This window comes from Sylvia atricapilla, chromosome 17, assembly GCF_009819655.1.
Source record: "Sylvia atricapilla isolate bSylAtr1 chromosome 17, bSylAtr1.pri, whole genome shotgun sequence".
In the NCBI taxonomy this organism is placed as follows: Eukaryota; Metazoa; Chordata; class Aves; order Passeriformes; family Sylviidae; genus Sylvia; species Sylvia atricapilla.
This window is the reverse complement of record NC_089156.1, coordinates 2,235,381-2,255,712: the sequence shown is the minus strand read 5'-3', so window position 1 is coordinate 2,255,712 and position 20,332 is coordinate 2,235,381. Positions and strand designations below refer to the sequence as shown.

The following is a 20,332-nucleotide window of genomic DNA, read 5'->3' as shown; positions in this document are numbered from 1 at the left end:
GCTGCAGGGACTGAAACTGCTTTAGTTTTCAGCAGGATCAGAACTGCTTTGGGGACTGGATGGTGAAGCAATTTTATCCCATACAGCATCAGAAAGAATACAGTATTCAGCTATACACTGACATGATGTGTGCTGGATGTGTGTGTCTGTATTTTAGAAGTTTTTATAAACATTAAAGCTCCAGTGTCTAGTTTCAGCTGCACTGTACCTCCAGATAGAACTCCATGGCTGTCTCTAAGTCATCCCTCTGTGCTGCCAGTTGTGCTAGGTTTTTATAGGTGGAATATTTTAACATCAAACCTGGGTGTTTCAGCCCTTCTTTCTCATCACCAGAAAGAACTGCCTAGAAATTATAAAATAAATGCAACGTGAGCATTAGGAATCAGACAAGTAAGAAGAACAGCAAAACAACCTGCTAATTGATAATACTGACATTTCTAGTTAGCCAGTTAGAAAGGAAGTAAGACAAAATACAGCAAACAGTTTCTGGAGTGTCATTCTCTCAAGGTCACTGACCTCTCGCAGAAGACGAATCTCAAGCAGCTCATGATAAGCTTTAGCAGACTCTTCAAATCTGTCATGTTTCTGAAGGTCCAAAGCTTTGTGGTACAAAGCAAAAGCTTCTGCTTCCTGTGATTTAAATAATAAGAACGTATTTATTAAGAAAGCTTTATTAAATATAATTATGTTTATTATGGATTTCAGTGGTTTCACACTTTTAACACTTTCTGCTATATGGCAGGACATTTGTGTTACTTTTCTAAAATAACTCATTTGAGTGAAGTTTTAGTCTGCTAAAGGACAGTTCAAGAGATAGAGTAACTAAACTTTCATAAAAACAAAATATCACCGTTGAACAAATCCCTGCACCTAAAGACAAAACTCCCCTCAAGACAAAACTTCATTAAGAAAATTGTGGAATCACTGACCTGAGCTTCCTTTGTCTGTGTCTTATGACTTTTGAAGGTTCCTTCATAGTCATCCTCCACCGTGGAGCTCGCATTCAGGGCCGCAATCCGAATCTGGAACGACGATTGAGACGTGACAAGAAATGTGACATCTACGTATGTCCCAGTTTCCTTTGACATCTGGATTTTTCTCTTTTTCCTAAATTAACTGGTCCATGAACAATACTGACAGACCTCTACATAAAGTTACAAGAGGTGTAATTAATTTAATCATGCCTAATTGCAAATAAACAAATATCAAAACCATTTCCCATCCAACATCAGCTGAAAAAACCCAAATTGCAGGTGTCTTCCTAACAACAGCTTTCCTAGAATAGACATGTGCATTGAAGTAATTTTTTTTCCAAATTCTTAAATTTACCAATAACTATGATCACTCCAAAACCAATGTTCTCATTATGGTAATTTATTCTTAGTCCCAGAGAAGGAGAAAATTCTGAATTTTATTTCTACCAAAACACCTCAAAACCCATCTCAAAAAAAACCCTTACCATGTTCACAACTATTCACAATGTCTTTCTCCAGGAATAGAAGGAAGGGTCTATCACAAACAGTTCTGGAAAGCAAACAGGATTAGAATATTTATTCGGCTCACAAAGAAAACATTCAGAACTAAAAGACAAGCTGGGAATACTTTACAAGCATACATTAATATCCAATTAACCACCACCCCATACCAAGAGATAGACAGCCCAACCACTGAGGAACAATAATTCCACAGAGGAATAATTCTCATTATTGCCATCCCTGCTGGAACAGAATCAGTGTTTGTAACAATCAGTGTTTGTTCTGAGTATCCTGACCAACCTCTACAGCCCAGCCCTAATGCAAAACTAGGTTATAGGTACTGCAGACACACTTAGATCTACTAGATGGGTGCCAACAAAAGAAAATGAAGTTTTATTAACTAGCATTTCTTCATTCTGAAAAAGGATACTCATATTTCCAGTCCTTTTTAGCCCTGATAAAAAGTTTGAAGGGGCCAATACACCTTTATAACCTGTAAGTAATTTTTCTTCCTAAGTAAGCCCATAATTGATATTCAATTAACTGCTTGAAACATCATGTTAGAAAAGGCAAAAATATATGGAAGTGTTCTGTGCTTCTTTTATAGAAAACCTTCACTGCTGTATGATAAAACCTTCCCATCAACTCAAACAAGGAGATGACACATGCAAGACAGGCTAAAAACAGTCTTTAATATGGGAGACTACATTAATAGAAGAGTAAGTCCAGAATTAACCACAGCAGGAAGCAGTGGGAGTTTTGAACTATAAGCTGAATTAACTCATACATCATCATGATTAGTTCTGCATGTAGAGAAAATAATGCCTTGACAGGAATTTCACTCATTCAGCAATGAGCATTTGCTTGCCCATGCACCACTGGCTCTCCTCACTTGTAGTTAAATCAAACTGACAACTGCACAGCAATAAAGCATTTTTCTCTTAAAAGTCACCAGATAAACATTAATAAAACCTCAAATCTCCTTCAGGACAGATTCTTTGTCTACTTTTCACATGAGGAAAATACATGCACAAGGATTAATGGGTACCACTTTCAGACAGACTGAATGTTACACACTTGGACAGGGTGTAGATGCTCATCACAGTTTAAGTCAGTCAGTCTGTATGATCCCAAATCAATTACATATTTAAGTCGATGGGGTTTAAGTCCACTTACAAAAATGCCTATATTCAGTAATAGGCCCAATTCTTTTGCTGAATCCAAATAATCCTGCTCAAGGCGCCAGAGGAAGACTAAGGTCAAGACTTCACTTCCGAGGTTGGACTCTTGGGGAAACTGCAACTACAGAAAACGTGGGAAAATTATTTCAGCTCTACTTATTTTTTATACTGGAAGCTTGTAACACACAGGAACTTAACAACAACCATTTAGCATCTCTCCAGCCTGGTGTTCCCAGGCTGAAAGCACAGAACCAAACAGGACTGTGAGATGCTGCCAGAAAACAAGGGCAGGGTGCTGCCCAAACACAGTTTTGGGTGTTATTTCATTTTGGTTTATACCAGGCACTGTACATGGCTGCAAAACTACCCTGAGTGGAGTGAGTTACACCAGTGCCACAGCACTTAGGAACAGAGTACTTTGCTACAAGGACTTCCAGAGGAACACAGCTACATGAGACAAGCAGACAAAAAATAATTGTTCTTTCATATTAAGTATTACATACCAGTTTGAACTTTTTCAGATACCAGAGTGTCTCAGCTATAAATCTGCGGCTACAACAGGTGTGCACATCCTGAAAGGTAACAAGCCTTTTGCCTTTAGAATCTTCTCTCCTTTTACCTTAGTAGTTTAAAATTTAAGTAAATATTTCCAATGTCAGCTCTTGCTCTCACAGTTGTGTTCTCAACTTCTAAGTAAGAAACAAAGGGAGTGACTTGGGTTTTCCCAGCTTTTGTTGTACCTGCCACACTTGGGATCCATACATTGTAAAAACGCATTTTAAAAAACATTTGAGATTTTGTTTGGATTTATTTTTTTTTTTAAACACTGCAAAGATCCGACTCACTCGAGCACAAGCCGTTTTTACCCAAACACGATCACTTTCTGCACGGAGGGGCAGGGACGCTGCTCACGCCGCTCGCCCGTGGGGCGGCACACGGGCCCGGGAGCCCATGTTCGCCTCCGACCGCGGCTCCGGGAGGGAGCGGCACGAGCGAGACCGCCCAGGCCGGGCTCTCGTCACTGTCACCGGGCAGGGCCCAAACGCCGGCTGCCCCTCCGCGGGGCCGGGCGGACGGGACACTCACCTCGCGGGGCCGCCCCCGGCATGGCGGCGCTCCTCCCGGGGAGTTCCCGGGGCGCTCCCGCCGTTTCCCGGCGCGGGTCCCTCGGGCTCCCGCCGCTCCCCCGGGCGCCGCGCACCGGCCGTTTCCACCGCAACCGCCTCCGGAGCCACGGCGCCAACAAGGCAGCGCCGCATTGGCCGAGCCGCCCTCCCCAGGCAGCCAATGGGAGCGCTGCGCACTGCGAGGTGGGGGGCGGGAGCGGCGCTGAGGGCGCTAAGGGGTCACGGTGTCCCGGGATCGGTTCGGGTCGGAAAGGGCTTTGGGGTCAGAGCTCCGGCTGGGACCGAACAGCACCGAGCAGATTACGTCCAGTCTTTCTTTAAACTCTAAACTCGACTTTTCTTTAGACGTCCAGACTTTCACTTCCAGGGACCGTGTCTCCATCACCTCCCTGGGCAGCACGGTCTAATGTCTTAATGACTTTTTCTGTGGAGAAGTTCCTCTCAGTATCCAATCTAAACCTCCTCTGGCGCAGCTTAAGACTCTGATTGCTCCAATACCAAAAGCACCAGGACATGCTGGCCTTTACCTCCCCTGGGCAGCCTGGTGTCTGCCCCTGAAGCACTGGGTCCAGGTGTTTTCTTTCCTACGGAAAAATGTCACCATTCCCTTTGAGGGATCCACCACCAAAATTTGGATACCATCCCCAAGGATTAATACGTCCGAGGATAGATCCCACTCAAAAGCTGTCAGGACAGAAAGGTGTTTGCTGTATCTGGAGAGTTGTCTGACTGTCGGCACCGGAAGCATTCCTTCCCAAGGAAAGGTATTGTCATTATCTTTCAGCAGCCCAACTCCAAAATGTGGAGCTGATGCTCCAGATCGAATATGTCTGGGGATTTCTCATAGAAGAATGGTGCAAGGGCAGAAAACAGTTCCTTGCCTTTTCAACCCTCAAACACCCTAACACCTGCACAAACAATGCGGGGCAGAGCTGCTTTGCTTCATAAGGCACTGTCATCCTCTTTTTGCAGCCCGTCTGCAAAATTTGGATTCCAGCTTCAGAGATTAATATGTCTAAAGACTGCTCCTACTCAACAGGCGACAGGAAGGTCAGATGTTATTCAGATGCAGCTTGTGTGGGGTGTGTGGACCCCCTGCCCAGGGGGCTGGAAATGAGCCCAAGGCCACCGAGTTTCCCTAAGGCTTGCCATGGAGCTGGAGATGGGAAGACACTTCTGTGCCCCTGGGATCAGAGGGAGGTGAAGCCCAGCACCACTGAGACAGCTCCGTGTGTAAATGGCTTTATTTGAGTGTAGGGTGGTCAGGCAGCAGCGAGTGTCAAAGAGCAGATGTGCCATCTGCAGCCCCACAGAGACCTCAGCACAGCCCAAGCACGTGCCAGACAGGCTGGCAAGGCCCCAGCTGTGGGACAGAACCTCAGGTTTGAATACTCCTTTTGCTACAACACATCACATCACACTTGTGCTCAAGCATTGTGTTGAATTACCCCTTAGCACTATGAGGAAGAGCTCTTCTTCATCTCAAATGTACCATTTGTGTTAATGCCCTTCTTTCCACCATGACAAACCAAGCACAGCAGCAACACACTGCAGTGTTTGGAGAGTACTTACAAAGCTATCACAACCCTGCAGTTCTTTCCTGTTGGTGGTGGCCCTGCATCAGGGCCTTATGCTCCTCTCTAGGGTAAATACACAGAAAGATTGTCCAAAGTTCAAAGGTTTGAGGCTAGGAAATGCTTACTCAGTGTTCAAAATCAGGGCATTGCCTTTCAATTGGAACATATGTCTATACAGCCTTTTCAAACAACAGAGGCCACTTTGGGGAGCAGAAATATTTGTTAACCTTAGGAGGCTGAGCCTGGGAAGCTGCAACAGTAAAAGGATCAACTATAGCTTGGAGACACTAACTCCAGATGTCAGGCAGGCTCCAGCCCATGGAACAGGGACCATCTGCACGTAGCATTCAGGGGAAAGGGCTTTTACAATGTCATTGCTGAGCCATGGATAAGGTTGGTGCATCTGCTTTTCCCCAACCTGAGGTGTGAAAAACGTTTCCTGCTTCTGTTGGTTGATGTGTTCACGCCCTGGGGAAGGTTCCAGAGACCTGTATAACCCCTTTGCAGGTTATCCTTCTTGAGTCCCAAAATATTGTCAAACCTACTCCAACATTAGCTCAGTGAAATAAAAATTAGGCCATTTCTTCAGATCAGCATGAACTTTCTTAAATCTTCTTGCTCAATTCTGCAATACTGGGGAAGCTGTTCCCAAGCACGAGCCCACGCTGGGAGCAGCCAAGGGTGAGGAAAGCACAGAGCCTCCCCAAGTCCCCAGGTGGCAACATGGCCCAAAACCAAGAGAGCTGGGGCCCAGGGCTGACCAAGTTTTCTCTGAAGAAAACAAAGGCTTTGGCAAGGGTTTGTGGCTGTTACTTGAGGGGGCAGAACGACCTCCAGGAAATGAACCATCCGCAGATCAGAATTAAAGTGAGATTATTCTCTGCATTTTGGAATATTCACCTCAAGCTGGTGCAAAGGCAGGACTGTCCACCCCCTTCTCAGACACACAGTACTGCTGAGTCAGTGTTCTCAGACTCAGTTCACTTTCCTGTTTCTTGCCTGAGTTTCAAAACCTTTTGATTGAATAGCCCTGAGAAAGTGGAGAGACCTGAGGCAGCCACAATGTCTGTCTCCAAGCACTAAGACCCACAAACCCCCGCTGCTGTGAGCCAGTAAACTGACACTTATCAAAAGAAGCTTTGCTACAGTTTATTAACCAGATAAGGTGTAGCCTCCCAGCCTGATATACAAATTTGTGTTTGGTGTTATATTCCTGTCAGACTTGCCAAATACAGAAATGATTTATGCTGTATAGGGAACAAACAGCTTTTCAATGCTAATTAGATGGAATATTTTCAATAAAGCCACAAACAAATAAAACTCCATTTATAAAGATGAAGAAGCACAGAAGCCACCTTCAGCCTTGTGTTCTCATGGAGCCCCATGGATGTGCTCTCAGCTCTGCTGAGCTCCCTGACCTCCACCTGACCAAGTCACAAAGCCAAAGGGAGCTGAGAAATGTTTTCATTAGCAGCAGAAGGCAGAGACAACATTGTACACAAAAAGTACCCTGCTTTTGTTTTAATAAAATGCCCTGTGTATTCCAGTTACAAAGTGAGGGAGTATATGGGTCCTAAAGACCCAAACCACTTCTCTGCGGGGACACTGAGCTGGAAACATCAACCACAGATCACAGTGAGATGTTGTATCATCCCAAAACTCCCCCTAACAGCAAGAAAAAGGACTTTGAATAAACAGTGAACAACAGGAAGTAAAGCTGACAGTAGCAGAAACTTCAAAATATTTTTTGGTGGCACAGTGCAGGTCTTCAGAAGTGACTCTCCTCCAGACACTGCCATCAGCAGACAGACTTTGAGCCCAGGAAACCTTGTGAACAATAACACTTTGTAGGAGCAGTCACAGGAGGTGGCAATGGCAGAGCACAGAGCACAGGATTTGACATGAGCCTTCAATGCCTAAACTTCTCTCCCAATAATCATCTCTCCTTCCAGAAAGGGCTTTCAGAGGAGCCTGAACAAGAAAAGAATTTGACTTCAAGGTCATCTTTGCTGGCCTGAGACCCTTCTGCTGCTACAGAGAAACAGAAAAAAGGATTTTTACTGCCTTGCAAACTATGAGAAAAACTAGATAAACCTCAGAACCTCGCTGGTCCTCAGTAAAGCCAAACGTTCTAGAATTAAACTTTTTACTGCTACAAGCAGCTTTGTCTAGGCCTGAGCTTGAGACAAAGACTTTGAACTGTTTCAGTAAAATCAATACAGTTAATTTCCTGACTCTTGAGCTTTGTGTGTAGAGGATGTAAAGATGAAAGTGAATAGTTCAGGTCAAAGTGCAGAGGTACACAGGTTTGATCACAAGAGGAAACAAGCAGACAGACAGAGCTGATCATCCCTGGGTTGCCTTCACCGTTGCTTTGTTCCAGCCAGCCGCTCAAAGGATCACAGGAATGTCATCACTGTCCTGTTCTTGCCGATCTGCCAGGGCTCCAGTGGGACAAAGCAGATGACAATCCTTTCGGGTATAAGAGCAAAAGTGTGGACAGGAAACATTATTTTACAATTAAACATTATCCCTGCCCAGTCTGCAACACATTAGAACATCTGCACTAGGGTCTCACTGTCTTACACTTCAGGGTGTTCATTTAAGGAGGAAACATAAGCTGTGTATGGTCAGGGTACAAACAGGCTTCATTCATACAAACAAAAGCAGTCTGTATTTCAACAATTTAAATAAGATATTTGTCCATTTTAGAAGGAACCACACAGTGCATAATCTTGCCAGGGATTTCATCCAAGAGGCAGGGAAGTAGTTATCACTCTCCTTTGGGGAGATGGGCAAGACAAGCAGAGCCAGACATGGCTGACCTTCAGAAACAGCCTTGTTCTAGCATTTGGCAGGGTGACCCCTGTGAAGCTCTATCAATTCTGGTGGGGTTTGCACCAGTTTCACCAGCTGTAACTACTGATCTTCAGAGAACAGTAAGGCCCAGACTGTTCAACAAGTGCATACCACCCTGTGGTTTCATCTGGCTCCAACCCACGTCTGGGATTCAGCATTCATGAGCACTTAAGTGTTTGCAATCTCGCCTTGTATTACAATTTAGTCTCCTGGAGGCCATGGGAACTGTCACTATCTCCACTACTCTGAACATCCCCTTGGTACTCGTTTGTCGTGTTCCGTACCCACGGACGACACAGATCCGTGGGGCGGCTGGGAGGACGCCCTCGCTGCCCTTGGGGTGAGCACGGCGGCCCCCGGGCCGAGCCCCCGCCAGCCCGCACTCACCGCTCTTGGCCGAGGCCCAGCTGCGCCGTCAGGATGTCGAAGAAGCGGGCGCTGTGCGCCTTGTTCTGCTCCGCCGTGCCCACCACGCCGATGGAGGAGACGATCAGCTGGGCGCAGGGCTCGGCCGAGCCCGACAGCACCATGGCCAGCCCGCTCCGCACCGTCACGTTCACCCTCTGCCGGGACAGCCACCGTCAGCCCCCGCCGGCTCCAGCCCGGCCCCGCGGCCTGCCCCCGCCCCGGCCCCGCTCACCTCGGCCGGCTTGCCCAGGATGTCGGCGGTGGCGGCGCACAGGGTCTGGGCCAGCCCCGGCGGAAGGCGCTCGGCCGGCAGGCTGGTGTCCAGCTCCACGAACGGCATGGCGCTCCTGCGCCGCGGCCCGCTCCGCCTCTGCCCGCCGCCCCGACCCGAGCCGGCCCCGAGCCGAGCCGGCCCGGCCCTGCCCCGCCCCCGGAGCCGCCCCTGCAGCGAGCCGCGGCGGGCTCAGCCCCGGGCCCGCCCCTGCAGCGAGCCCCTCGGCCCGTGCCGGCCCCGGGCCCGCCCCTGCAGCGAGCCCCTCGGCCCGTGCCGGCCCCGGGCCCGCCCCTGCAGCGAGCCCCTCGGCCCGTGCCGGGCCCGGGCCCGCCCCTGCAGCGAGCCCCTCGGCCCGTGCCGGCCCCGGGCCCGCCCCTGCAGCGAGCCCCTCGGCCCGTGCCGGGCCCGGGCCCGCCCCTGCAGCGAGCCCCTCGGTCCGTGCCGGGCCCGCCCCTGCAGCGAGCCCCTCGGTCCGTGCCGGCCCCGGGCCCGCCCCTGCAGCGAGCCCCTCGGTCCGTGCCGGCCCCGGGCCCGCCCCTGCAGCGAGCCCCTCGGTCCGTGCCGGCCCCGGGCCCGCCCCGCTGAGCCCCTCGGTCCGTGCCGGCCCCGGGCGAGGTTACTGAGCCTCGCCGCAGCTGCGCCGGCCGGCTGCCGGGCCTTGGGGATTCACCGTGGGCGGTACTGGGATGTGCATTAGAGACACTGAGACCACAGCCGTCACAGCTCGCTCACGGATGGGTAAAACGAGTTCTGTGACGGCCCTTGCTGCCAGTGCAAAAACATTTTAGGTCACTACAACAGGCATCTCTGTGCAGCGAGGGTTGAGAATGGAATTGCGGTAATTTCTCAGAACAATCAACACTACAAGAAATTAAATAGAAGCACAGATGTTTACTGCTTTATCTAATGTATTAATTACGAGGACTTTGAGCAATCAGGACTTTGAGCTCGTAAGTCGGTAAGCAACCTCAGGCTGGCTCACAGGGACGGTCTAATCTACAGATCAGAAGTGTCTAAAGTAGAGATCAGAGGCTTCCCAGAAGCTGAGCTACTGTCTAGCTTCCATGAGCTCGTTTACACCAAAGGGTTATGAACCAGCTATACTAAAAGGTCATCATTTAGGGCACAAAACTGTTGGGAAAGTTTGCCTTGTGTAATATGACATCTTGGTTTTCTCCAGTTCTAGACAAGGCTAATGAAAACTGATGAAATTGCTCATTTTTTCTGCTTAGGAAATTGTTTGGCCTTCACTGCTGCTAGTGAAAACAATACTGGCACTAAGAGTCATGTGCAAAAAAACCAGCCAGGAATAAGGCTGGGAAAAGATTTCTAGGACAGAGTAGTATCTAGAACTGAAATCTTAGTGAAAAACACCATGAGAAAACAACAGTTTTTTTAGAACTTGCCAGCAAAAATGTCACTAGCCAAGATATGGTAGCACTGGAGGAAAAAAAGAAAAAACAGTTATTTGATTAGTGAAAGAAGCAATTTTTGAATTCCACTACTCATTTTGCTTTAGTCAGGAAAAAAATTTTGGCAAAGATTTTAGGGTAAAGGCAACAACTACTTATGAATGGAAATATACAGATTTATATTCCACCAATTTCTGCATCCTTTACAGTTTGTTATTTTCAACTGAAGAAACTGGAAACGGTTCGATTTGCTCAGTTTTACCTCATAAATTGTGCTGCAATACAAAAGGATTTTGTATTTGAGCTATAACTGAGCAGAAACAAGCAGCCAAGAAAAAGAGCCCAAAAGCTCCAAAACAACTCTTTGCCCTTTTATTGTGATGCATGTGTTGCTCAATGCCACAAAATCTCTCTTATTACTTGAGCTGCACAGGGTGACTTACTTGGTGAACTTCCATCCCAAACAGTCTCAGAAGAGCACGTCTGCATTTATTCCCTCTCTGCACTTCCTAGGAGAAATGTGGATTGTTCTTACAGTATTACCATAGAAAAAACTTCCAGTTTCTGTACTGTTATATTCTTTTTCAGAAAAATACTGTGAATGCATTCTTTCAGTATAATATCAACATGGTATTTTAGGTAGGCAGTTATTCCAAGGTTGTGGCCACCAGCAGCATGAATCTCCAAGAGAGGCCACTGGCACAGAGGTACTGGTAGACAGAGCACCAACAGAACCCAGGCTTTCAGAAATCCAAAGCAGCAGTTAAACTGCAGAATTATAAAGATTCACACTTGTAGATGAATACAAAGAAATTTCTCAAAGGAACTTCAAAGAGAAAAGAAGTGTGGAATGTACATGGGCAGCCAAGCAAAATGCCTCAACAATAAGAAACTTTCCAATTTTCTTTTTTGTGCTCTACTTCTCTGTGCAGACATAGACTCGGAAGATGAGGATCAGGCACACTTTGCAGTACAAATGTTAAAACTGAAAACAATGATCCTCATCCTACTCAGTTCTTTAACATTCCCAGTTTATAGGCTGGCTTGAATTCTGTCAGGAAATACCATTCTTGTCTCTATCATCTCTGAGAAGACTGACACTGAAACAAAATTCAGATGCACGTTAAGTGACCTGTCGGGCTTCCAGCCTTCTATATAAATTTAATGGTTAAGTCTTAAACTTTCCCCAGCTTCCACCCAAAAAGTTACAAGAAAGACCAGGCCCAGGAGGAAACATTCTGCAATTTCTGTGTTAGAATTACAGTGCTCTTTCCAGTTACATGTAGAACTGGATGTCAGAGAGGAAGTTAAAAAGGAAAAAAAATAAGGCAGGAAAAATGCTAAGATAGGTTAATTCATTTCAACATCTTCATCAACACAGGCGCCAGTTGCTCTTTCAGCTGCGGATCAATTTGAATATTGCTCAGTTCTTTGATATTGAGGATCATCTCATGGGCTTGGAAAAAAAGCTCTTTCCCCACAGCATCCTCCACCCGCCTGCGCCACTCCCTCAGCCTGGGTCTGTCTTCAAAGATGTCACAACCAACTCCAACAGGCTGCAGAAAGGGGAGAGAGCAACAGTGAGGCTTGGGGCAGTCACTTCTTAACTGAGACAACAGGCACCAAAAGTATACTTCCAGGTACAGGTAAAGGGCAGGGGAAAAAAGGAGGAGCTCCTAGAGGAGTAGTAGAAAGGAGGGAAATCTCCTCTGGTCAGGTGTACTTTATCTGGGGCACACAAAAGCTAACCTGTATTTTAAAGGGCATTTACAACTCAGTTCCTGGGTGCTGGAATAGCTGTTTAGTGCAGCATTGATGACCACATTCTGTGAGTGATTTTCAGCCACGACACTGAAGATGTGGTGGGCTGGCAGTTCCAGGGGCCACTGCCCAGTTTGCAGTAATAATCTAGATAGTCCAGAGTGCTGGATTATATAGCAACACCCAGCACAAAACATGAAGTGTTTAACTGAGGCAGCGTCCTAATTAACATAATCTACCCCCCTTTCTGCTTTCTGCCTGTGCCACTCTGGAACACAATGTAGAGAAGAACTGCTGTTTTTCAGTCCCTTGGACACTGAACTGGGAGAAAGAAATCACTGCTGGGCTGCAGGATCCAGGCCTGGGTGGTCTGGCAGGCAACAACCAGTTTGTAACAGAGTTAATTCGATTGCCTCTGTCTGAGATTAATTCTTTCATCTTCCAGGCATAGGCAAGTATTATATTCTTGAATGATAGAAATATTCCTATATAGTTGTCTCATTTCATCAGGCCTGTCTGCTATTGCTTCTCACTTTATATATTACCTCCTTCTGTGGAGGTTAAAAATAAAGTCATGATAAAAAATGAAGACAAGCTTATTGGTAGAGATGAGAAACAGAAAAGATCTGTTGCAGCTAGCTTTTTTTTTTTTTTTTTTTTTTTTTTTTTTTCCTTTTTTTTTTCCTTTTTTTTTGATTTTCAGTGCTGTTCTGAACCCATTCCCACATTCTCCCTATTGTCTTTGGCCAGTTCTGCTGAGATATGCCCTTGCTTCTCCTCCTAGTGAAGTGTTACCACATGCTGCATTCTCCCTGCTCAGCAGCATCTGTTTTCCCTTGTGCTGATGCTTCCTCACCACACTCCAGCACTCACTTGCATCAGTTCCACAATGGCCACAAGATCTGCCAGGGAGATCTCACTCCCAATGATAAAAGCCTTGTCCTGCAGAAACCTCTCCTCAAATTGCTTCAGAGAAGTGGACAGCCCCTCCATAACCTCCTGGAGCTTCTCTGAGGGCAGTGGCTGCCCTGTGAAGAGGGGAATCAACACCTGAAGAGAGAAGGGACATAACAGTACACATGACCATCTTTTCTGTAGTAGTAGTAATTTAAGTTACACCCATGATCATCAGTGACCTGCAATAAAGCCACAGAAGGGGATCCAGAGCTTCATGGACTGTGGCAGCTCCACAGAGCTCCTGGACAGAGAGCGCACCAGCAGTCCTAGGTGCTGACCTGCCCCGGCACTGACCTCCAGCTGATCAGCAACAATGTGTGAAACAAAATCAAGGATCCTCATGTCATTTTGTGCTGGCAGCTGTGCCCTCCCACTCCACCCTGTTGGGCTACAAAAGAAAAATGGGCAGTAGCTCCAGGGAAGACAAATCTCTGCCACGGTCACCCCTGCTACCTCTGTGTCACCCTGCAGCCATCCCTGCTGTGGAACTGGGTGCTGCAGGCAGCTGCCTGCCCTGCAGGGTGACAGAGAGGAGGGAATGGTGGTGGCTGTGGCAGGAGCCTTGGAAGGATTAGAAGGCATCAACACTGGCTGGAGAGACAGAAATGGCTCCCTCTGTGTGCCAGCAGCCAGCAAGGCTGGAAGTGGTCAACACCATTTTTACAGTGGCTTAAAGCACCATTCTTTAAAGCACTAGAATTTTTTCTGGAGCAATCACGTAAGTGCAGTCCTTTTCTCTGCACAGACTTGCTGGCACAGGGAGTAGTTGCCTTTCCACAATACTTTTCACCAGTCACAGAGATGCATGCACCACTGGAGCCCTCAGTGTTTCACAGCTGTACTGCCTTTAGCTTTCACAGCTAAAGAAGTACAGTTTGTTTAGAGAATCAAAATTAAACACACAGATTTCAGTCAGTACGAGTGGACTGAATTTCTACTTACTGCTAGTATATTCAACAATTCAATTTGGGATTGCTTAATCTGAGCCAGGATTTTGGCCAAATACATGTGGAATCTATTTAATCAGAAAATTCGTGGCCAGTTCTCTTCCTAAGTGATTCCAATTATGCTTGATGGGATCTTTGGGTAAAATCGTTTGAAACAGCATCTTCTTCCTTTTCCTTATCTCAGGGCTGTCTACCTTCACCCATTTCTAGCTAATATGCTTCTCTTACATGGTAGCTTTAAATGTTTCCATATTTACAGTTATTCTGAGGACCTTTTCTGCATCTGGGCTATCTAATCATCATCAGCAATTAGTTGGATTTCTTTCCCTTGGAGCACTGCAGTGACAGCCTGCAGAGGCTGGAAGAAGCTGCTTCTTGTATGAATCTGACTCATATTTGAATTGCTTCTCTGTACTCTACAGCCAAAATATCAAATATCAATAAATTCAAGAAGATAAATGAGTCAGGATATGCTTTGTTAGGCACAAACAAGGGCAAACTTTACAATGGAGAAGTGAAGTTCTTACCTGTTTACTAGCAGTCCTGATTTCATCTGAAATTCCACATCAGCTGTCCTCTCAGAACTATACCTGCACCTAGGGCTCTCTAGGGATAGTTGCATTAACTGTCTGCTGGGTTGGTTGGAAATAGGTATCCACCAAAATCATCTGATACTAAATGATTTTCTGGCTCAGGATGAATCAGGTGATTTTGCCTAAATGTAAATTGGCCTGACTGAGTAAAGAAAATCTGCCTCTCAGTGTCTCTCTCCTCTCTGTCCCTGAGCCTATTTCAGAGAAGCAGTGAGCTGGAAGACTCCTTATGATTTCCACCCTAAGGAGGCTGCAGGGACTTGTATGAAGAATGCAAGTCTTTATGCTTCCAGCAACAAAGCACATGTTCACCAAAGCCAAACTCAGCCTATGTGCACACTCTGCACAGCTGTGCAGGGAGGGGGAGGCCCATGGAAGCCATACCAAGTGTTACATATTCCCTTACAAATCCAGGCAGTGAAAACATGTTGGGTTTGAGACCTTCTGTACCAGACCTTCTTTAAGGGTGTCTTGGTTTAGGGCAAATTAGGGAGAAAACCTCTGAATGGGGTCTCTTTGGAAAGTAAACTTAAAGGGTTCATTTTCTAACTGGTTTGGAAAAAAAATTCCTTGTAGAAAAGTGGAAAAAATTATTTATTTAACAAATAAAGTGTTCATAAGCATAAAAAAATGAACAATATGAAACAACAAAGCCTCTTGTTTTGAAGAGAGCTGTAAAATTAAGAAAGTCCTTACTATGGGTGTAGCTCAGCTCACTTAGTTTTTTATTAGTCAAGACAAAGGGAAAAACCAAAATGGCCAAATCTGCTTTTGCCAAATTGTGACATTGATCAGTTTGGAACAGCTCCCTGTCCATCAGCTCCTTTCAACTGGGAATGGCCCAGGTTTGTTGTTTCATCATGACAAACTCTCTCTGAATTGGGACTGCTAAAATGCTCAGTATTCTCACAGGAAAACATCACTTTCCTCACGTTTTTTCCACTCAGTGTCCTTACCTTGATCCACATGGTCTTGGGAGCATTGGCCCGGATGTTGGCGTGGTGCCAGGACAGGTACTCATCCACGCGGGCCCGTTTCTGGATGTCTGAGGGGTACCAGTGGTCGGGAGTGTTGTACTTGCGGCTCAGGTACAGCAGAATGGCCGTGCTGCCCACGCACCAGCAGGAGACAAGAGAGGGGTCAGGCAGTTACAGAATGCCTCTGCCTAAGCTCCCTCTCCTTCTCAACTTGTTGCTTCCACTAAAAAGCATTCAGATCAGGATTTCCAGTGGAGTCTAGGGACCATATAAAGGCATCTAATTCATGTTGATGTCGGTGGCCCTTAATGGCCTCAGCTTCCATAAAAACTTTAACCTGCTGGAAAATCACAGCACTGTTCTATGGTGCTGCTGGATAGTACTGGGGTAAACAAACAATAAATCTCCACAATCATCTATCAGTGATGGTAACTCCACTTGCTCCTTGCCTGTGCTGACCCATCTCTGAGACTTGCACTGTTTCTGTGCCTGTGTACAAAATGGAATTCTCTGATGGGTTATTGCTGCCTTTTCATCAGCTCTGTCTCCAGCATGCAGCTTCCACTGAAGTCAGTAGAAGTCTCAGCAAAGAAACCCTACAGAATCTTTTTGTGTTTGTCCAGATGTTTATACTTTCACTAACTGGCAGAAGTCAGATGGAAAAATATCTTAGTCATCTGCAAGAATACAAAAAAAGATACCACAGAAAATGTGCTGACGAAAGGGAAGAAAATGCAGACACCCCTACCATGCTGATACTGCTATAGTTCAATTGTTTCAGTATTATGACATCATGAACCAGTCTCCATATTAATCTCTTAATGTAAATCCTAAATTTTATCTGTGTAGATGTTCACTCAGCCTTTATGATTAATTCAGATAAACAGAATTCTTTCCTAGAGTAAAAGGGATTTCTTTTCCTAGGGTGAAAGGGATTTTTATAAGCTTTAAACATCTCCCAGAAATGTTTATAATCCCATTTTGAGGTAAGTGCATTCAGAGTAAGATGAAGAAGCTATGTCAGCTGAGTTGTTTACATTCTGAAAGATAATTCAAACAGAAAGTGGAAAGAGATCAAATGAGGTTATACTATTAAAAATAACCAGCATGTTCATATATTCTGTGATCCTTAATTATTCCATGGGAATGACATCTTCTGAATGCAGCACAGATTGCTGGTACACAAGGAAGTCTAAGGACTGAGCTCTTACCATTCTGCAAGGGTGAAGTCTCCATCCTTCAGTGCTGGCACTTTCTTCAAGAGGCTGACTTTGCCTGCACCTTCACTACCTGATGGCCCTAAGAATAAGAACAGACAAGTCAGAGGTTAGAAGTGTATCTGCCAGTGCATGATAAATGAAATACCTGCAGCCAGCTCGATGACCAGTGAACTGTGTGAGGTTTTCCCAACAGGGTCATAGCTCACCACTGAAAGGTAATGAAATGGCAGAGCAAGAGCCGTCTGCAGAGGGCACTCGGCTCAGGCTGCACACGTGGCATGGAGCAGTTTGTATCTCTAACAGGAGTTCTCGTGCTCGACTCAGGTGCCAGGATACTTGCAGAACTTACTGACAGAGCGGACGTTGGCTAGGGGCAGGGAAGCTCAGACACCTCAACTCTGCACTACTTCTGAATCTGTGTTACTCCTGGCTCTGCATGTGAACCTACATCTAGCAGGAAAACACAGGAGGAAGACACCATTCTGTAAGAGTCTAAACTCCACAGTCCCACGGAAGAATTAACAGCTGACTATGTCATCAGGCTTTCAGTTTCCCACGCTGGCACCAGACTTGCCAGTCTGCAGTTAAATGCCAGGGAATTGCACAACAGCCCAGGAACACCTGAGTAAGAAAAGCTGTGGGGATTTTGTTTGCTTTGCTTGTTTTTAGTGCTCCTGAGGAGACAGGACAATTAAGCTGCAAATCCTGATCAAATCAGCATGACCAGCAGGAGGTCTTGTACAACAATCCCTTTGTTCAAAAAAAGGATCATGATCTCCACCTCTAAGAAATATTTGTACCCACTGAGGAATCAGTGGCAGTGTCCACATTACTGGACAAATGTGCAATAGGAAATAGTCTCCAGCAAATAAAACCAGCCTCTGCACAAACAAGTTTATTTGCAGCTGGTTTGGGAAGGGCTGGGAAAAGGCAGGTTGCTGCATTACAATTACAGATGACTTTCCTTTAGATCAATTTCACATAATGAGTTAAATCAAGCAGAGCATACATTACCACTTGTTCTCCTTCCCAGCTGACTAGCCTCTGCCTTGTTTCTTCTTTGAGAAGTGGGGGGTTTAAAATTCCAGAGCAAGTAGCTTTATCAGAGACTAAGGTTTACATTCATCTGCTATTTGAAGGGATTCAAACCCACATTTTCCTTTTCATTAGGAAAAGTCTCTGGCCACCTGCTGTGACAATGGCTTCCAGTTTAACTGGGTAAGAGGTTCCATCTGCACAGCAGAACCAGGCAACACTGTCAGGAGAGGCAGGAAGCCCTAGGTAGGGCTTCTTAAAAATAACAGCCTGATAGAAAGCACAGGTTAAGCCAAATAATTGAGAAAACTGAATATGAAAATAAAAATGTCTAAAAATCAAGGCAGTGGGCAAAGTACAGGATGCCTCACTCTCATGATTTCTATCACAGAAACAGTGAGGTAAATGTTTCTAAATGTACTGTCTTGCAAGGAGTTGCTCAGGGAAGGTGTTTTGTTCTGTGCTTTTAGAAGGGCCCCAAAAGCCAGTAGTCACCACACCCAGCTCTGGTGAGATCTGTAGCGTTCAGTTCTTTGGAAAAACCCAGTAGAAAGTTGCCAGTCAGTAAGGCTTTAGAGCTAATGAGCAGTCCCTTGTCAGACCCGGCTGTTTGGTTGTCCTGCTGTCTGTGTTTATTATCCAGGGCAGCAGGAAACTAAGAAACAAGGACATGAGAAGTAAGCAGTGGGTGAAGGCAGCCTGAATCAGATTTCAGAGAGCTTTCATCATACAGCAATTCTAGCAGGAATACTGAGCAGATTTGTTCCCTGACGGGGCTAAAGTGCCATTACGGCAGGCTGGACAGTAGGTCAGTGTCTGTGACACAGCCCAGGGACGGCATCAGTTACTCTGGGTTGTACATAGACATAAAAGACCTGTGCTGAGACTCTGACTGAGCTGTGAAGTGGTAAATGCCTTCGTGTGAACACTAACTCCAGGCTGCTTCATTGGGACCCACCGCTTATTGTATGAAAATAGAGATCCATATCTGCATTTGCAGTTTAGCAGAATTTAAGCTTGTGCCTCTCTTCCAGCCAGCAGAGCCACCCTTTTTGTTTAGTGGTATTGGGTGGCTCATCTTTATCATTCCTGTGATAATGGCTTGACTTACAGTTGTGTTTAATTTCAGTTGTACCTAGCCTAATTAGTTCTTGATGACTCTCAAGGATGGATGGAGATATCGATAGATAGAGATAGATATAGATACATACAGTGTGTATTGTTGGGCTTTGAGGTGTAACTTTAACAAGCAGAGTATCCACAGTCAAAAAGCAGGGCAGGCTGCACACATGAGGAAATCTCAAGCGTAATTTAAAGTGCAGAAGAGGAGGTTTATTGGTGGGTGAAAAGAGCAGTGGAGAAGATTTTATGGAATTAGAAGGGGGAAAATCCCACTCTATTTGCCAGTCATATACCTGCCTAATCATCTAATACTTAGCCATGGGTTTCCAAGTAACATGCTTTTCTTTAGGGACAAAAGTAACAATTTACTAGGAGAAGGCAACATTTAACTGGGCAATTGTCATACAGCTGGAGGAGCCCGAAGAGCTGAGTGTTCCCGCAAAGTACAGCACTCCCAGAGCACTCCTCGGCTGTCAGTGTGACTAATTTGCTAGAAATGGCTAGAGGAACATTCCTTGCAGAGCCACAAAAATAGATGCAGCAGAGCTACGAGACTGCTCTGGGAACTGGAGCCGCACGGTCAAACCACCGCGTTCAGTGCCCCTGGGCAGCGCTGGGATTCAGCATCCCTCGGGTGACCCTGGGAGCTCGTCCTTCCCTCTCACCGGGCTGAAGGACGCGCTGCTGCTCCTGTGCCTCGGGCTCTGTGAGAGCAAAGCCCCGCCGGGAGCAGGGCAGCAGCGGCGGGCTCAGCCCGCTCCCCGCCCGGGGCTCGCCTCCCAGCGCCGAGCCATTGCGGGGCAGGCCGGTCCCTCCCCGCCCCCGGGGACCCGCTCCCCGGCCCGTGGGGACCCTCCCGTCCCCCGCCCTGCCCTCACCTGCGCGGGGCTGCTCCGCGCCGCTCCCCGCCGCCGGCTTCTTCCCCAGCACCGAGTCTGCCAAGAGCCAAGAGAGCGGCTGAGCCCGCGCCCCGCCGGGCCGCGCCCGCCCCGGGCCCGCCAGCGCCCGTCCCACCTTTGAACAGCTCCACGTGCTTGAACTCGAAGGGGATGTTGTTGCTCCGGGCGAAGATGTAGATGGAGCGGCAGGGCTGCGACAGCAGGTCCAGGTACAGCTCCAGCCCCATCCCGACCCGGCCCGCGCTGCGGGGAGCTGCCGCGGCTCTGCCGCCCAGCGCCCGGAGCCGCCCCGCATGGGCCGGCGGGGGCCGAGCCGGCGGGCGGGCGGGCGGGAGGTGCCCTCCGGCCCTCCTCCGTTCCTCCTCCGGCCCTCCTCCGTTCCTCCTCCGGCCCTCCTCCGTTCCTCCTCCGGCCCTCCCCGGCCCTCCTCCGACCCTCCTCCGTTCCTCCTCCGGCCCTCCCCGGGCCCTCCCCGGCCCTCCTCCGTTCCTCCTCCGTTCCTCCTCCG

The 20,332-nt window shown here is 47.2% G+C and overlaps 3 protein-coding genes across 5 annotated transcripts in view; all 3 read right to left on the bottom strand.

Moving 5' to 3' along the window:
- Nucleotides 1–3,879, bottom strand: part of CABIN1 (calcineurin binding protein 1) — a 106,301-nt gene extending 102,422 nt beyond the window's left edge. For all 3 annotated transcript variants that reach the window (XM_066331188.1, XM_066331190.1, XM_066331189.1), the window contains exons 1-6: nt 3,743–3,879; nt 2,652–2,777; nt 1,460–1,524; nt 930–1,022; nt 517–630; nt 209–343 (exon numbers count right to left, since the gene is read on the bottom strand). In XM_066331188.1, the coding sequence (XP_066187285.1) occupies nt 209–343; nt 517–630; nt 930–1,022; nt 1,460–1,462 (345 nt within the window). In that variant the 5' untranslated portion in view covers nt 1,463–1,524; nt 2,652–2,777; nt 3,743–3,879. The remainder of the gene's footprint in view (nt 1–208; nt 344–516; nt 631–929; nt 1,023–1,459; nt 1,525–2,651; nt 2,778–3,742) is intronic.
- Nucleotides 3,880–6,493: 2,614 nt separating this feature from the next.
- LOC136368795 (D-dopachrome decarboxylase-like) lies at nt 6,494–9,010 on the bottom strand. Its single transcript, XM_066331187.1, has 3 exons — nt 8,860–9,010; nt 8,607–8,782; nt 6,494–7,832 (listed from the first exon to the last, which is right to left on the bottom strand). Exons 1-3 carry the CDS (start codon nt 8,965–8,967, stop codon nt 7,760–7,762), a joined length of 357 nt encoding a protein of 118 aa, XP_066187284.1. The 5' UTR covers nt 8,968–9,010; the 3' UTR covers nt 6,494–7,759.
- A 1,653-nt stretch (nt 9,011–10,663) lies between these two features.
- LOC136368798 (glutathione S-transferase theta-1) lies at nt 10,664–20,121 on the bottom strand. The gene is made up of 6 exons (XM_066331191.1): nt 19,940–20,121; nt 19,804–19,860; nt 16,760–16,847; nt 15,528–15,678; nt 12,948–13,124; nt 10,664–11,869 (listed from the first exon to the last, which is right to left on the bottom strand). Exons 1-6 carry the CDS (start codon nt 20,049–20,051, stop codon nt 11,669–11,671), a joined length of 786 nt encoding a protein of 261 aa, XP_066187288.1. The 5' UTR covers nt 20,052–20,121; the 3' UTR covers nt 10,664–11,668.
- Nucleotides 20,122–20,332: the final 211 nt, after the last annotated feature.

Bases quoted from the DNA above. Each gene is read 5' to 3' on its own strand.
- LOC136368795 (XM_066331187.1), bottom strand. From the start codon at position 8,967: ATGCCGTTCGTGGAGCTGGACACCAGCCTGCCGGCCGAGCGCCTTCCG. The intron at 8,783-8,859 runs GTGAGCGGGGCC...CTGTCCCGGCAG, and splicing joins TCCTGGGCAAGCCGGCCGAG to AGGGTGAACGTGACGGTGCG. The intron at 7,833-8,606 runs GTGAGTGCGGGC...TATACCCGAAAG, and splicing joins CTGGGCCTCGGCCAAGAGCG to GATTGTCATCTGCTTTGTCC.
- LOC136368798 (XM_066331191.1), bottom strand. From the start codon at position 20,051: ATGGGGCTGGAGCTGTACCTGGACCTGCTGTCGCAGCCCTGCCGCTCC. The intron at 19,861-19,939 runs GTGGGACGGGCG...GGCTCTTGGCAG, and splicing joins GCACGTGGAGCTGTTCAAAG to ACTCGGTGCTGGGGAAGAAG. The intron at 15,679-16,759 runs GTAAGAGCTCAG...GTGCGTGGGCAG, and splicing joins GACTTCACCCTTGCAGAATG to CACGGCCATTCTGCTGTACC.